The sequence below is a fragment of the Uranotaenia lowii genome, chromosome 3, assembly GCF_029784155.1.
Source record: "Uranotaenia lowii strain MFRU-FL chromosome 3, ASM2978415v1, whole genome shotgun sequence".
Classification (NCBI taxonomy): domain Eukaryota; kingdom Metazoa; phylum Arthropoda; class Insecta; order Diptera; family Culicidae; genus Uranotaenia; species Uranotaenia lowii.
In genome coordinates, this window is record NC_073693.1 from 64370989 (window position 1) to 64386965 (window position 15977).

Consider the following 15977-nt stretch of genomic DNA (forward strand, 5'->3'; position numbering starts at 1 on the left):
GGAATTTTCCGGTAAAGGATTAAGCCATCGGGTGTTGATTTTTCGGCTAAATTTGTGTGTTACGGCTCCCGCGCTCTCCAACGTTGTGTTTTTTATTATGTGTCTTCAACTTTGCCATTTCCGTTTCAGGAAAGAAATAGGTTGGATGCCTGACAGGAGTTAAAAGCAGCTAGATACATATTATGGGAACCAGAGACCAACAAAAAACACAAACACAACACAGTACGTATCGTGCAACACAAATCCTTGAGTGCTGACACATAAATTTTTGTGTACGACACTTTGGTTTGGCACAGCATTTCATTTGTGTTGTGTTGCATCAAATCAACACGACACAGTTCCCTGTTGTGTCGTGTCGAGGATAACACAGTTGTGCTCAGCACGCAACACAGTGTGGTTACGACCAAAGCTATTTTTTCACCCGTCGCACTTGACTGGACAGCATTTCTCCGTATTTTCAATGGCGAAGCTCTTCACTCACATTGTGTTGAGCAAATGCAAAAGAAAAAAATATCCAGTTCGGCTGCTAGCAAGTAGGCGACGACTTAAAAAAAAAAACTAGCTGGCAGGAGCAACAATCATAACACTGGGTGACAGCAAAAAAATAGTCTGGGGTTTAGATTAGGATTTAGACTAATTTTTGTGTCCTGAGTTAGAATATCACATTGATTTTGCTGTATCAGGTCAACTTTTTGAGATACAGTATTCTAATATCCTGACCTGATTGGACAAAACCATGGTCATTTTCAGACTCAGGGCGTCAATGTTAGTCTAATTCAGTTGGAAAACCCTGGACTATTTTCAAAAAATCTTTTTTTGTTACTCAGTGTAATCGTATCGGGACCGGCACACAAAAACACTGTGTCGTCAACTGTGTCGCATACTGTGCTGTGTTGCGGCCGACACGCAACAAAAGTAGATCAACACAGACACAGCACAGCTTCGTTTCGGATGTGCTGTGTCACCATTGTTGCACTTACTGTGTTCATGCCGTTTTCGGTCCCTGATGGGAACAAAACAAATATCATCAGTAGCCAAGTGGCCAAACACGGGATTTTACATACAAGTTTAAAAGTTTTCTAGTTGAATAAAATTTATAATAATAAAATCATTCGTGCTGCAAATCGAAATAAATTCCCGAATTTTCCGAAACCAAGTTCGAATACGCCTGAAGTTATTCCTATGTATCAAAATAAATCCTTGCCTAATATAAGGCGTTTACAAACTCGTGTAGTTCACTTATTAGCTCTATGTGTGTAATATTCTAATTTGTATGTATCGCATAATATTAAATGCTGACATGTGTTTTTTATATGTGAGTCACATCGCGAAAATCTATATAGGCCCACACATAGCGCTGATGTGTGGATTTTTAGCAGTGAATGTGCTGAATGTACTTATTCGAACACTAAAAATAAACACCCGGCTTATTCCTTTACCGGAAACATTCACCATACAATCGCGATTGCAATCGTTTGGTGATCGTATTAGTCAATCATTTGCGAATCAATTCACCCAACGAACGTCGTGGTGAAAATAAAAAAAAAACGATCCAATTTGCTGTGGTGAATGTGTCGTGTTCGATTCGTTCACCCAAAGCTTGTCAGAGTTCATTCGTTCGGGATTTTCAATCCGACCAATAAGCGTTCGATTGATCACATTCGCATCGCCGATGCAACCATCGTTAAAGAAGTGGCAATTGAAAATCATTAGCGTTCATGCTGGTGAATGATTTTTCCCATCCTTGGTCGTGAGTTCGACACTCGTTACCGGACAGCATTTTTTTTTCTGCGATGAATTTTACAATAGGATGAAAATCTCATAAAATGATTGCTCTTGCATCTTTTTGCTTGGGAGATCGAGTCTTTATGTCAATAGTGCTTTTCTAATCATATCATCTTTGGTATAATGTATGTTTCAGCGCATTTTTGGCATAGAGTGCCGAGCTGCATAGAAATTTTGCCACCATTTCTTTGGGTGTACATTTTTCATGACATTATTTTCATAAACTAGTGTTTATCATGTGGAGTTTAATGATTTTTAACGGTAAACAAATGTACAGACTGATAAAGTTCCAAAAAATGAATTATTTAAACTTAAAACTCTAGGACTTCTCATCGAAAAAAAATCAGTACAAATTCGAGGTAATAATATCGAACGGTTTTTTTTCTCAACTTTATTACTTGATTTTTAAAATAAACAATTTTATTTTCAATAATCTGATTTTTTGATAATTTCTGACAATTTTGTTATTAGTTTAGTTAGTTTTCGATGATCACAGAGCCAAAGAGGTATAAGTGCAGAAACGATCAATTTTCAATTAAATGCACCAAAAATTTTGCATATTTAAAACTCTATTTAAAGCTTTTCTCAAATTTTAATAATATTATTTTGATACTTTTCTGTTCGAATGGAAACTACAACTTTTCAAAATCTCAATTGAAAATTTATCAACAGTAGCTCTTTGGCTCAGAACGTCACATTTGTAATATATGACATTTTAAACCTTAGAATAATTTAATGTAACTTTTTGTCATTTCTAGTCTTTAGTATGTGTTTCTGTATCAACATATCTTTGCTTGAATTTTTTATTTTTTTTATTCTTCTTTATTTAAATAATTGTTTTGGAACATTTTTGAAAAAGTTTTATCTCAATTAAATATCAGAACGGAATAGAATATAAGGAATAATTATAAGAGATAAAATTTTGGAAAAAAATTAGATAATATTCATTTTTTCTGCATATTTTGTCTATGCCCTAAATAAAAAACACATTACGATTGTTCATCTTCAATATTGAAGATGACTGAACAAAATTTAATGTCTAAATGAATGCCATTTAAGGTCTTAAAAGAACCAACCTTGAAAACTTAATGAACAACTTATGGATTTTTTGTCCGTGCATAGCACAGATAAGAATTTAAGTTTAAAATTAGGCTCAAAGTTTGAGAAAAAGCACATAAATCCTTGTATACAATCTTAATGCAAAATGATTCTGTTATTACAATTTGAATACTGAACTCAGGAGGAATTATATTTTAAACACTAGCTAACTCTACTGATAAGCTGGAATCCGCTCCTTCCTACTTATAGTTAAGAATTTGTTTTACAATGATGTAAATTTATTTGAATATCATATTGTTAAAATGGAAACCTATTAACATAATCTACTTCTAAATGTCATTAAAAGTCTTTGCAAAAATGATTCGTATTATACATTGCGTTATCAATTGTGCAGAAATAATGATGAAAAATGACTAAGCTTTCATAAGACTCTCTTTCAAAATGTTCTTCTATTCTGAATTGAAATATCAGAATTTTATTGCTCCATCATTCGGTTACACCAACTGACATATATCGAGGAGAAATGAGTGGAAATGCTTGGTGTAAACATTTCATTAAGGTAATGACGCAGCATTCAGCAACTGGAGCAACGGTATCAAGCCAAATGTTTATGAATGACATTTAAGCCATCAACACATTATAAGGAGAAGAAAAGATTGAACCCATCAACTGTGGGGAATTCCCGATTCACATTTGAGCTGGTTTTGGCAACAATTTCATTCAAGCCAGCACTCTTCTACCGACGACGACTATCGTTTGGTAGTCCGAATTCATGAAGAGGCGGAGAAAATTGATCCGATCCCCATCTTGGAGCTGCCTGGCTGTCTGGCTGCTGGGTAATTCTAAAAACTTTGTGGTTTCCTCAGGTAGTTGTAACTGGTTAATGTTTTCACCGTGCCTGACCTTGGTATAAAATCCAACGCCGGCTGAACGACTGGCATCAAACAGTCAAGTGGATTTGAGCTAATAACAGTATTATCCTGTGCAACTCGTAAAAAACATCATGAAGTGTGTCATCGCCCTCGTTATTTTGGCAATAGCAGCTGCAGTTGTTCCAGCACTGGGACATCCCGTGGGCATCGAAGAATCTGCCGTATTGGAAGGACCAGGAGCGGCTCACGTGAATCAGAAAAGACAGGTCAATCACTCGCCATTCATCAGCGCCCCCGTCGGAGGTCACAAGCAAACTAGTGGAGTTGTAGCCCATTACGGGTATGTTCCGAGCAGATCCGTTGGAATCGTTAGAGGAAGTCATTACCCTTATCGTAATCTTGGACGCTAAAGTACACAGTGTTGAAGTGTAATAAACGAAGACTGAAATAAATATATAGTGAGATTTTAAAAGGAGAGTTCTTTTTGGGAGGGAATCAAATATCCATTAACAAGCCTCGATAAAAAGAGATTTTGTCGAAACTCAATTTTTTTTATAATGTACTCTCACCTTGAAGTTCGACAAAAATTTGATCCACGATTATTTTCAGTTCAAAATCAACTCTTTCATCACCCGCGCTCAAATTCACCGAAATATTTAAAGCAGAACCTAATGGTGGTGCCGATGTCCGGGGAAAAAATAGTCTTCCAGCGAAAAATGAAAGCCAAATGGGATAAACGTGGAAAAACATTTTCTATCGTTTAACATTATCTTCTACAATCGTAGGGGATTTCACTCAAAGTTATGTACATTAGACTGAGTCGATTTTAATCATTTAGAATTTCTCAAACCCTGGGTTTTATAAACTTCGTTTTGGTTCAAAACTCATCCATAAATTTTTGCAGAAATTTGAAGTAACGTTTACATGAATGTACTCTATTTTTTTAGGGTTGTACGGATAAATTCAATATTGTGTTCTGAAAATCAACATCGTTGTTTCTTTTTTTTTGCAACGGAGCCTGCTAACGGTTTTTGTGGCAATTTATAAATTCTTCGAAATAGATTTTTAGGTTGAACAAATTTATAGGAGACTTCTGATCATATTAGGCAAAAAGGTCATAAGCCTTTGAATAAAGGTATGTCTTCTGGCATTGAAGAAAAAAGCAAAAAACTGACATCACTGCTAGTACCTAATAAGTTGACAACTTCGCTAGGCCTAAAAGCGTTAGCAGGCTTCGTTCCACAGAAGAAAGAAAAATTATGGTGAGTTTTGTTAACCAAATATAGAATTTTCCTATACAAACCTCAAAGTTTAAAACAATTCATGTAAACGTTACTTTAAAACTGATAAATCATGGATAAGATTTGAATCAATGCAATGGGACACTTTTTAGACCCCAAGGTTCAATAAATTCAAAACCCAAAATTGACTCAGTCTAATGCCCCTATTAATCCCATATTTAGTGTATCGAAGAATGTTTTGATAAAATGTGTCGCCATTTTTTGCTGTATTCTTGAAGTTTATCAAAATTGCAGACATGGTATATAAATCACTATTTGCGGTCTTTCCAAACACCACTTTCGGGTTTTATGCTACAGAAACAGTTCATTTAAGAAGGACATTTTTTCAATAAAAACGTTTTACCATTATAAAAATTTATTGAATTGATATTGTTATTTTATCAATGAAAATAATATTGTTATAAAATGGCAATTTATTCCGTGGTTTGTGGAAGCCCCACAGTGAGACGTGCTAACGGTCCATAAATGCTCAATTTCTCACGTCTCACTGTTACACCGTTTCTATGTTTGAGAATGATCCAGAGAGCCGAACTGGAAGGAAAACAAACGGCAATAAATCATAAGTTTGCAACCACCAACGAGCGCGTACGTGAATTTTACAACCCGTCCGAAACCCCTAATTGGGAGAAAAAAAGTTGTTCCCCCAGAGTGGGAAAGTGTACTTTAGATTAGTGAAGTGCATCTGAGTGCATAATTTTGATCGAGGCTAGAACTTTACAGTCCGCTAGCTTACGTTAACGAACATTTTTGGTCCATTCGAACCAGATAATCCAGTGAAATTGTTGGGCATTTTGGACGATTCATCAAGTGCTGGTATTGTGTTGCCTATTGTGTGGTGGACATTTTGTGTGGTTGGGACGCTCCAATTGTGATTGGTTGGCATCATTTTGGACGCGCAATAGCAACAAAGAGCTATTATTGAGGAAGATCGCCATCGCGGATTCCAGCAACCAACATCAAGCCGCTAGAGTTTGGGCCTAGCGAGGAAGAAGGCAGTGGATCCCAATCGGAGTTGGCACTTTGGATTCGGAATTGGAAAATTTTAGAACGTTGGTCGGATTTTGAACGGATTTGGCTGGATATTAAGGATAAGTAGCGCATGTCTGTTGTTGTTGGTGTGTTATTTTGGATTTTTTGAAATTGTGGCTTAAAAATAAAATTTGAATTTGGAGAACGTATTTGGGTAGATGGAAATTTTACTTTGTGCAATTCCCTGAGGTAATTCGATACTCTTGTCTTCGAATTGTTGATTCCACTTTGGCTGTCAAGTCGCGATTCCCAGTCAAGGTCGGTTTTGTGAAACGTCGAGCGATTTTGAGTCAGTTTAGTCTGAATATTGGTTGGATTTTGAGTAAATCCATTCTGAGTTTGAGTCAGTTTTCGGTAATCTGAAATTCGTCAGATTGGGTTTGGATTCTAGTGAATCAAATAAGAGATTGTGTTGGATAAGTGAATCAAATTGGTGATTCAGTCAGATTGTGTTTGAACATAGAGTGAATCAAATTTGTGATTCAACCAGTATTGTGTCGGATTGGAATTGTCGAATTCCTATTAGTGCAGATCGAGTTAAGTGGTTTCACAGACATATCTTCGTGGTCTGTGATATTCGGATTGAGGTTATTCACAAGTTTTGGAATAAAATAACTTGCAAAATGGAAGACTACAGCATTTTGAGGAAGCAAGAGCGCCAGTTGAGAGCCTCAATTAAAGGAGTCGCTTATTTCGTGCGGGATTATAAGCAAGAGCTTCATGAATCCCAGATTGAAGTCAGATTGTGTCTGTTAGAGTCGACCATGAAAAAGTACTACCTGGTAAGGCAGAAATTGGAGGTGCTTTTGGATGCTGCCGACAGTGACGAGGAGAAAGAAGATACCAAGGAATCAGAGGCAGCAAAGAAACGCAGGCTTCAGAGGCAGGCTGAAGAACGTGAAGCAAAATTCGACGAAGAAACGCTGGAAATGGAAGGGCAGTACTGCGCATTGAAAGCAGCACTCTTGGCTCTACGTCCGAAGAAGAATGAGTCGTTGAGTTCTTCTGGATCAGGGGAAGGAGCTGAAACCATGTCACGCGTTAAGCTGCCTGACATCAAGCTGCCAGGTTTCGACGGGAAGCTTCGTGATTGGATTCCATTTCGAGACACGTTCTTCAGCTTGATTCACAACAACGAACGTCTCTCTGATATCGATAAATTTACGTATCTACGATCAGCAATAAGTGGCGAAGCGCTTCAGGAGATAAGTTCTATCGAGTTGTCTTCTGATAATTACCAGGTAGCGTGCAACATGCTTGAGAAAAGGTACGAAAACAAGAAGTTAATTGTGAAGGCGTATTTGGACGCACTTTTCGGGATCGAACCTTTGAAGAAAGAAAGCGGCAAAGCTTTAAATCACCTGGTCAGTGATTTCGATCGGAATATCCAAATGCTGGGCAAGATAGGAGAGGACACCGATAAGTGGTCGACGCTGTTGGCATACATGTTGTGCACTCGTCTGGATTCAGTCACACTTCGTCAGTGGGAGAGTCACCATAATTCAAAGGATGTTCCGACGTACCAGAAGGTGATGGACTTTCTGAGGGATCAGGCATTGGTTCTGCAATCGATAGCACCGAGTAGGTCAGAAGACATCGAAAGTCGTCGCTATCGTACAACCGTTCACACCACATCGAGAATCCAGAACAACTGTGTGTTCTGTGGTAATTCGTTTCACCCAGCATCTGCGTGCGGCAAGTTCAGAGCAATGTCAGTGCCCCAGCGCTTTGGAGTGGTCAAGATGAAGCGGCTCTGCATCAATTGTTTGGGTTCTGGTCACTTTGCGGATCGTTGTAGCAAGGGACCATGTCGTGAGTGCAACAGAAAGCACCATTCAATGTTGCATAATAGTTTTTCGAGTCAGAGCTCCGTTTCACAAAACCAGTCGACAGTCAACAGTCAATCATATCGTAATAATAATCGCTCAGGACCTTCAGGTCAAGAACAAGAGTTGATTAGACAGGATCAACAAAGTCAGGCTTCGTACACAAATCCCCAAGCACAAGAGAATTCCTCTAATTCCTACCCCATAATACAAACACACATTCGCCACACTCAACCACAACACACCACAGACAATTCTTTTACTTTTAATGCGGCACCAAGGCCGAAAAGCGCTAAATTTCGTTCGCCTCGAGTTCTTATGTCAACCGCTGTAGTGCGTGTTGAAGATCGTTTTGGTAACCATACGTTTGCAAGAACATTGTTGGATTCGTGTTCTGAATTTTGCTATGTTACAAAGAGCTTTGCGAAAAGATTGCATCTCCGAAGAAGTCGGAATGTTTCGAGAGTCCAAGGTATTGGAAATGAGTCAGTTAAATCGAATGAGTCAGTTGAGGCAAGAATTGGGCCTCGTGTGTCAGAAATTTCTTCATTCTCGGAAGATATGAGTTTTCATGTGTTGCCTAAGATCACGAGTGATCTGCCCACCACCAAAGTATCGCTCAATGGGATCAAGATGCCTCATGATTTGGTATTGGCGGACCCTGAGTTTTGGAGCCCAGGTCCGATTGATATGATTATTGGGGCAGAATACTTCTGCAATTTGTTGCGTTCAGGCAAGTGTAAAGTTTCGGACGATGGTCCAACCCTGCAAGAAACTGAGTTTGGATGGGTTGTTTCCGGGAGAGTTCCGGATATTTCCTTTGAAACCTTTACGTAGTCAAAAAGATCAAAATGTTTTGTCAGTTTGGAAACCATGATTTGCTAAAATTTTGAGTTTGAATCATGTATTAATAACATGGAAGGCTTATGGAAGGTCTACTCGAGCTCACAAGAAGCATTCACAAACATTCCTGAATATTTGAAAGACTATGAGTCAGGTTAGAGTTTGAATTTGAGATTCAATAGTGAAAACCCTTGCTTTGAAGTGGGACACATAATTAGATAGTTTATTGTTTGAATATTTTTCGTTGAAAGTTTCGAAAAAGGCGTCTTCCAGGTCGGAGATACAGCTCTGAAGACGAAATATGAATCACCGTAAGAAATTTGGTCTGAATTCAGATATAACGCTCAACTCGTCAATTATTTGTGTTGATGAGATGGTCCATTGAAACTAAATTGAGGCTTGGAGTTTTCAATATATTCGCATTTGATTGAGTCAGAATTTAAAAATATCCAGAAAATATTCGTAGAGATGAAGAATCGCTAAGCTCAACCCGTTGTTCGGGGCCGCTGTCGAAAGCTCCGTTACCAAAATCTCAAAAAAGTGAAAAAAAGGGTTCTTGCTTATTTTCATCTCTGGACGTTTCGTAGAATAAATCTTATGGTCGAAAAAACGCCAATGTTGTAGGCCAAGAGTGTGAGCTGTGATTCAAAAGTAGGACTACGTCTGATATCCAAATCGTCGAGCAACAGCTGTTGAATAATCAGAAGACTATTTCTTGATGGGAGTCGGAAATTTGAAGTAGTTTGACAGACAAACTGATCGCTAATTCAGATTAAGAGTCAGAAGCTTGTGTGGCCAATGAGGCCCCCAAAATGTCAGATTTTGAGTCAGATAAGTAAAAAAAAGCATGGTTTATTGTCGTATAAATAGTTGCGTCTGTTTGTCTGTGACTATAAGCCAAGTCAGTATATGAATGAAAACATTTTTCATTGATCGCCTTGTTGAAAAAGGTGTTTCTTGTTTTGCATGATTGATTATTTCGTGGCAAAGTACCCGAATCTGGTTGTGATATGTCCAACAACGAAATGTTAATCACTTTGTGTACCTATATTTTTATTTCGTCCATCACCATGAGCATCATAGGTACGGATCCCGCTATCCTACAGAGTCCTTGGAAGCGCTATCGAACCTGGTACCCTGACCTGATTGTGGTAGTGAAGTCCTTACGTTTAACACCTAAGCGTCCAGTCCCAAGTAGCCCCGTGCGACGGTCCCTCAGATGTTGCTGCAATACATCTGAAATGAGTGAATTATGCTCTTTCATAATTGATGGAAAACATACTCACCGATCGCGCCGTTCTTGAATGATTTTCCCGGGACACTGTTTCCATAGATCGGTTGCCTAACTGAACGCATCGCAAGAAGTTGCACGAAAGGCTGAAAATGAATGAAATGAAAACTGTTCAATGCTGGATTCAAGTATCATTGCGAGCGCACTTACCTGGCAGTTATCGGTAACCAAAATGTAGCTATCAATGTTGGGTGCTTCATCGTTGCTGATAGTACTAATTGATGATGTTTGTTCTTGCACCCACCGTGCGAACGTCGGAGCCACATTGAAGAAAAAAATCCTCTTGGCCTGGCCGGGTGAATGAGCTGAAATGTTTGGAAAGGTTCGTCACTTCAGCGCACTTAGAATCGAGGAAAAACTCACCTTTTGAAGTTGCAGCTTGGTTTCACCAGCTTCTACGGATTGCGTGGCACCGATTTAAGCAAAAATGTGCAACGTCCAACTCCGAATATCAACGGGAATCGTCGAATTGTTGTCCCGTTACACTAATCAGGAGCTTGAATCTGTCGAGTTTCCAGTCACACGAATTGTCGAATCAAAACAAACCACACGAGGATGAGAGAATTTGGGGAGAGAATTCTCCATGGGCGTACGGGAATGGGAAATAGATGGGTTAATCACCCTTAAAAGATCTTAAATTTTTGGGCAACAAAGTTGCATTTTGCTTTGTATAGAGTACATTGGTAAATCAAATTTGAATTGGATTGGCATGGAATTTGTACTAAATGGGTTCATCACCCTTAAAGATGTCGATTTTTCGCGATTAAGGTCGCATTTTGTATTATATACCGTAGATTATATTTGAATTGAATTATTTATGTAAAAATTGCTAGCATTTGTAAGATATTGTGTTGAAATCCGGTGGTTTCAAGGGGGCCGGAATGTTATAAAATGGCAATTTATTCCGTGGTTTGTGGAAGCCCCACAGTGAGACGTGCTAACGGTCCATAAATGCTCAATTTCTCACGTCTCACTGTTACACCGTTTCTATGTTTGAGAATGATCCAGAGAGCCGAACTGGAAGGAAAACAAACGGCAATAAATCATAAGTTTGCAACCACCAACGAGCGCGTACGTGAATTTTACAACCCGTCCGAAACCCCTAATTGGGAGAAAAAAAGTTGTTCCCCCAGAGTGGGAAAGTGTACTTTAGATTAGTGAAGTGCATCTGAGTGCATAATTTTGATCGAGGCTAGAACTTTACAGTCCGCTAGCTTACGTTAACGAACAAATATACACTTGTTGTTGGCGAAAAGAAAATTTTAAGAAATTTTTAATTTTTTTATTTTTTCTAAGCTTTTTTTATAACAGTGCAAGGTAATTACAACGAAATTACAATGATTGTCATTTTGGAATAAATATTTGAGATAAATTTTTGATAATAATTCTATGAACTGTAAACCGTTATATTTTTCTGTATAGTGATTCGAAAATATCGTGTTATCTTTATCAATTCTGAAATTCATTTCTCATTGTGAATCGTGGTCCACAAATTCGAAATCTTTATTTGCTTCTGAAAAAAAGTAATGAAATATCTTATTTTGAAACTAAATTTAATCTGATACGAATGAAACAACATTTTAATCATTTGTTGAAAACAGTAACAAATTTGGAACAAAGAGGGTATAAATAAAAAGAAAGATTGTGTTAAATCGTGTTTGAACACAAATTGTAAAAATTTTCAAATAAAAATTTAAGATTTTTATATGATTTAGCAAAAAATCTATATAAACCCGGGCAAAATCTGGAAAGTAAACAATATTTGGGCATCTTGGCCAGATTTGACTTATCTAGAATTCTTTATTGGATTTATGGGCAAGTCTGAATGTATGTAACAAGAAAATCTGGAATAAACGATAATCAAAGTATGAAACTATCTACAATGAAATTAACATGGATACATGGCCGTAGGAACGGGAGGGGGGAGGGTTCGTGGTTAAGCCCCTCTCCCCCCATGAGGGTCCATAAATGCAAGCGAGGTAGTCAACTCAACACTCAAATTTAAAATTTCAAATCAAATTTTTATAATAGAGTAAGGTAATTAAAGAGTAGCAATACAGGCTTAAAAGTAATACCAAAACCTCAAAAACCCATCCCAAAGTTTAAAATTCTGCTACAGTTTTTCAAAAAAAAATTCTCTAGTTCATAGAAATTCAGGTCTGAACATTTAATTTCATATTAAATTAAACCCATTTCGGAGGTTCTGGATCCGTATCCCTATAACTAAAGTTGTATTTCTATTTTGTATTTCGGATTCTGTATCCAGTTTAGGATTCTTGATATTTAGTTCAATAATCGTAAGAAATTAGAAATGAAAAGCTGCTTTGAAATCCTGGCTCACATTTGGTTTTTGAAAATCATATGCATTTTCAATATTTTGATAATAGTTTTCGACTATATAAAAAAAATAAGAAAAAAAGTTTTGTATTCAAATTCAAAGTTCTTAAACTTTATTCTTCCACAAAACTCAAACATTTAATGCTTCTAAATGGCGATCCAAAATTGAAAACTTAAATTCAGATTCATCAAATCACCAAATAAAAGCTTCATGAATGATTTAGAATGCAGATTCAAAATTCAGACAAAGATTAAGCATGTATATGAGTTTTACAATCAACATATAATTTTTGAGGAATTCAAGAGAGCAAGAACTTAAAAATTTGCATTTCAATTCAATTACCTTACAGATTTCCAGATTTATCAAACGATTACCAGAATTTGAGCTAATTTTCAAATTTCATTTGAAAAAATCATCCACATGATTTCCATTATGGAATTGATTCTTTATGCAAAATATGTATGTACATGAACTTCACCTAAAAAATCAGCAAAAAATTTTAAATTTCTTGGTGTATTGTTTAACATTTTTGATTATTGCAGATTCTTTAAAGCCAAATTTCCAACTAAAATCATTGCTTTGGTTGAAGTTTGCACCAAGAAAATTCGACCGAAAAATTTTTATATCTTACTTTTTTTTGGAAAATTCCATTTATTTTGTAGAAAAATGTTTCAGTCAAGACCCATCTCTGCGTCACAGTTTTAAAAAAAATCGATTTATTTTTATCAAAAGTTTATTTAGTTTTTAATTTATCGTAGTAGTATTTCGTCTTATGACATAAGTTGACGAATATAATTCCTAAAATCATCGAGAGTTCAAATCTTTGAATTTGCAAAAGAGTTAAGAAGATTGGGAGACTTTGAAAATATTCGCCTACATGCTCTGATTACATTAAACATATCCACATTATTAGCTACATCGTTTAAGTGTGCGATACAGTAAGTTGTTATTTCGTTCAGATAAATGATGCTTTTAATTTCACATTCGAATAGAAATCATCGGGAAAGCTACAAATTCTCAGTACTCATGAAAAGGTTTTTCAATAACAACGCAACTAAAAAAATATGATTTTAATTTTAATGATTAATGGCATTTCGGTGAACTATACATTCTAATAGGAAGAATTTCAAATGAAAGTAATAAAAATTATAGACGGATAGATCAGATAAGGAAGCATGAAAGGTGTTGAAAATGAGCCAAGAGCGTGATTTGATAAAACTTCTTGCCGCACAAGACCATTTGTTCCGCACCTGACTTGAGTACAGTTTTTTTTTAAAAAGAAATTAAAGGTTCTCATAAAAATCAAATCAAATAAGTTTGACCTGCTAGACTTATATACAAAATTCAAAAATATAACCATCGATCAAATTCCATATTTTATTACTGAAGGTTTAAAAGTTTAGCTCACCTTTTAGGAAAAGATGCAATTTTCCAAAGTTGTGAATAATCACATAGCTACAAACATTATTTGTTATAATTTTTTTCGTGCTTGTATTGTTCGGCAAAAATCATAGATAAAAACCAGTCACATAACCAACCCCTCCCCCCCCCCCCCCTTGATTAGGTTCTTCCTACGGCCCTGCATGTACCTAAAAAATTTCACTGATATCATAAGTAGATTGAGTAGCCTTTTAGCATATTTTTTGAATTTTCAAAAAAATATCCAACATCATTAGAAAATCTTTAAAAAGATTAAAAATTTAACAAACAAATATTCGGCTCATTCGGCCGGATACTTAGCTTAACTATCCGGTGAGCCGAATATTTTGCTTAATAGCTTTTGGGCGGAATTCGGCGCCGAATATTCGGTACATCTCTAATCAAAATGGAATGCTTTCAATTCCGAATATATTGATTTATCATTTAAGTAAACAGCATACAATATTTACATTAACTATTTTGCAAGACTAGCTGACCCGGTAAACCTTGTTGAGCCTTTGAATTGCGCAAAATAATGTACATGTAGATAAGCAGAAAGAAGGTAAATAATTATCTTTGTTCGTGAAACTGAATAAGGGCGTAAAATGGGGTTCATCGAGACAGTTTATGGACTATTTTCGTTATACTTCTGTCATATTATGTTAAATAAGTGGACCTTAACAACTTACATAATCTTGAACGTGGATCAATGCGTTATTTTCGCTGTGCAAATATTTTATAGAAATTTAACTAATTAAGGTAAGGCTTACTCCTTTTTTTTTTGTTTATTCTAATTTCCCGAATTAACCACCCAATTATATTCAAAGAAATGTTTATGATAGTGTTTACCTTCGGGGCAAAAATTGTCGATTGTTTCCGGCCAAAGTTGAAAGCGAATACCTTCTAGGATAAACATAAAAATGAATTTTCTTCCGTTTCACATTATTTTCAGTATTTATAGAAGATCCTAGACACTGATATGTTCATTTTTACTAACCTCAAGATAAGAACCCAAAGAATGTTTTGTTGAAATGTGTCGTCATTTCAAGCAGTTGCAATCAATTGTCTTTTTTTTCAAAATCATGTTAGAATTTTCCTTCATTGTATACCAAATTTGAAGACATGGTACATCACTATTTGCAGTGTTTCCAAACAACACTTCTCATGGTATGAAATCTCGCGATTTTTTTTTAGCAAATTTCCATATTCCTTTCTGTTTTTCGTTATTTATAATGCATTTGTTTTGTACTCTGCATTAGAGAATTTTTTCTGATTTCTATGATCATCGTTTTTATAAAAAATTTATCTTTATTATATTTACAAAGAAATAAATGCTTAAGCGATGAACGAAGAAAATTAGAACCTTAAATATATTTCTCAAATTTTTAATTACAGGAACTTCAGGTTATGGAATCTACTTTTTACATTGTAATCTTGAATTAAAAATCAGGAGTGAAAATCAAAAACATTCTTCGCAAAGCTAAATCATTTTTCATTCTGTCTGTTTTTTTTATCTCGGATTATATTTTCCCGATACTAAAATTTATTATTTCCAAGCTTCTTGTGTTTGAAGATGTTTGTTTCTGACTTCTGATACTGAACGTGAGATCAAATTTTGAGTTTAAGTTCTACAAAGTTAACCTTTTATATATCCTAAATTTTGTTCAGTTTTTAGGCATCTAAGCATGGAAGGAAGAAGTAGAGACTATCCATTTTTTCCTAATTTTCAATTGTTTTTTTTTAAATTGATGAATTTCTCATGGAATCATAAAGTTGATATTATTCTATTCTCCAATCAACCCATTACATTCTTACCGTTTTAAAAAAGACCAAATAAATTAATTTATGGTTGACTAAGAGAAAGTGAGGAGGTAATCGAAGAAGAAGAACTTTATTTAATGAATTTCCGAAATTCTGAATTTCTTGGAAGAAACATGAGAGAATGGATTGAAGAAGGAAACCAAATAAAACGGTTGCAGCATTTAGATTCGGCAAAGAAAATTTATTGGCATTTCATCAATGTACGTGGAGTCAAGCCTTTGGTAGAAGAACAACATCCACTGATGGACTGGAAACTTATTTGGTCGAATGTAAATTGGAAATGGCTCCCAAGTGCTGATCGTTCGAATATGTTTATGCTTTTAAACGATCTGATCCCCAACAAAGGAAAGTTAAAACTGTATAACATCGGAGGACTTCAAAACAGTTTATGTA

General features: G+C 35.9%; 2 protein-coding genes across 3 annotated transcripts; one reads left to right on the forward strand and one right to left on the reverse strand.

The window, feature by feature from the left end:
* Window positions 1–6810: 6810 nt before the first annotated feature.
* Window positions 6811–8709, forward strand: LOC129752250 (uncharacterized). Its single transcript, XM_055748036.1, has 2 exons — window positions 6811–7858; window positions 8432–8709. The coding sequence occupies exons 1-2, from the start codon at window positions 6811–6813 to the stop codon at window positions 8707–8709; spliced, it is 1326 nt and encodes a 441-aa protein (XP_055604011.1).
* A 1096-nt stretch (window positions 8710–9805) lies between these two features.
* Window positions 9806–10500, reverse strand: LOC129751870 (uncharacterized). Of its 2 annotated transcripts, none has more exons than XM_055747621.1 (4): window positions 10370–10500; window positions 10157–10311; window positions 10002–10092; window positions 9806–9940 (listed from the first exon to the last, which is right to left on the reverse strand). In XM_055747621.1, the coding sequence occupies exons 2-4, from the start codon at window positions 10270–10272 to the stop codon at window positions 9836–9838; spliced, it is 312 nt and encodes a 103-aa protein (XP_055603596.1). In that variant the 5' UTR covers window positions 10273–10311; window positions 10370–10500; the 3' UTR covers window positions 9806–9835. The 2 variants fall into 2 exon arrangements, 1 of the variants encoding a protein (XP_055603596.1); XR_008738816.1 differs by having other exon boundaries at window positions 9814–9940; window positions 9998–10092.
* Window positions 10501–15977: the final 5477 nt, after the last annotated feature.

Excerpts from the sequence above, each read along its gene's own strand:
- LOC129751870 (XM_055747621.1), bottom strand. The coding sequence starts at position 10,272 with ATGTGGCTCCGACGTTCGCACGGTGGGTGCAAGAACAAACATCATCAA. Across the intron at positions 10,093-10,156 it reads TGGTTACCGATAACTGCCAG|CCTTTCGTGCAACTTCTTGC; the intron begins GTAAGTGCGCTC and ends ATTCATTTTCAG. Across the intron at positions 9,941-10,001 it reads ATTCAAGAACGGCGCGATCG|CAACATCTGAGGGACCGTCG; the intron begins GTGAGTATGTTT and ends GATGTATTGCAG.
- LOC129752250 (XM_055748036.1), top strand. The coding sequence starts at position 6,811 with ATGAAAAAGTACTACCTGGTAAGGCAGAAATTGGAGGTGCTTTTGGAT. Across the intron at positions 7,859-8,431 it reads TTGTAGCAAGGGACCATGTC|ATATGAGTTTTCATGTGTTG; the intron begins GTGAGTGCAACA and ends CATTCTCGGAAG.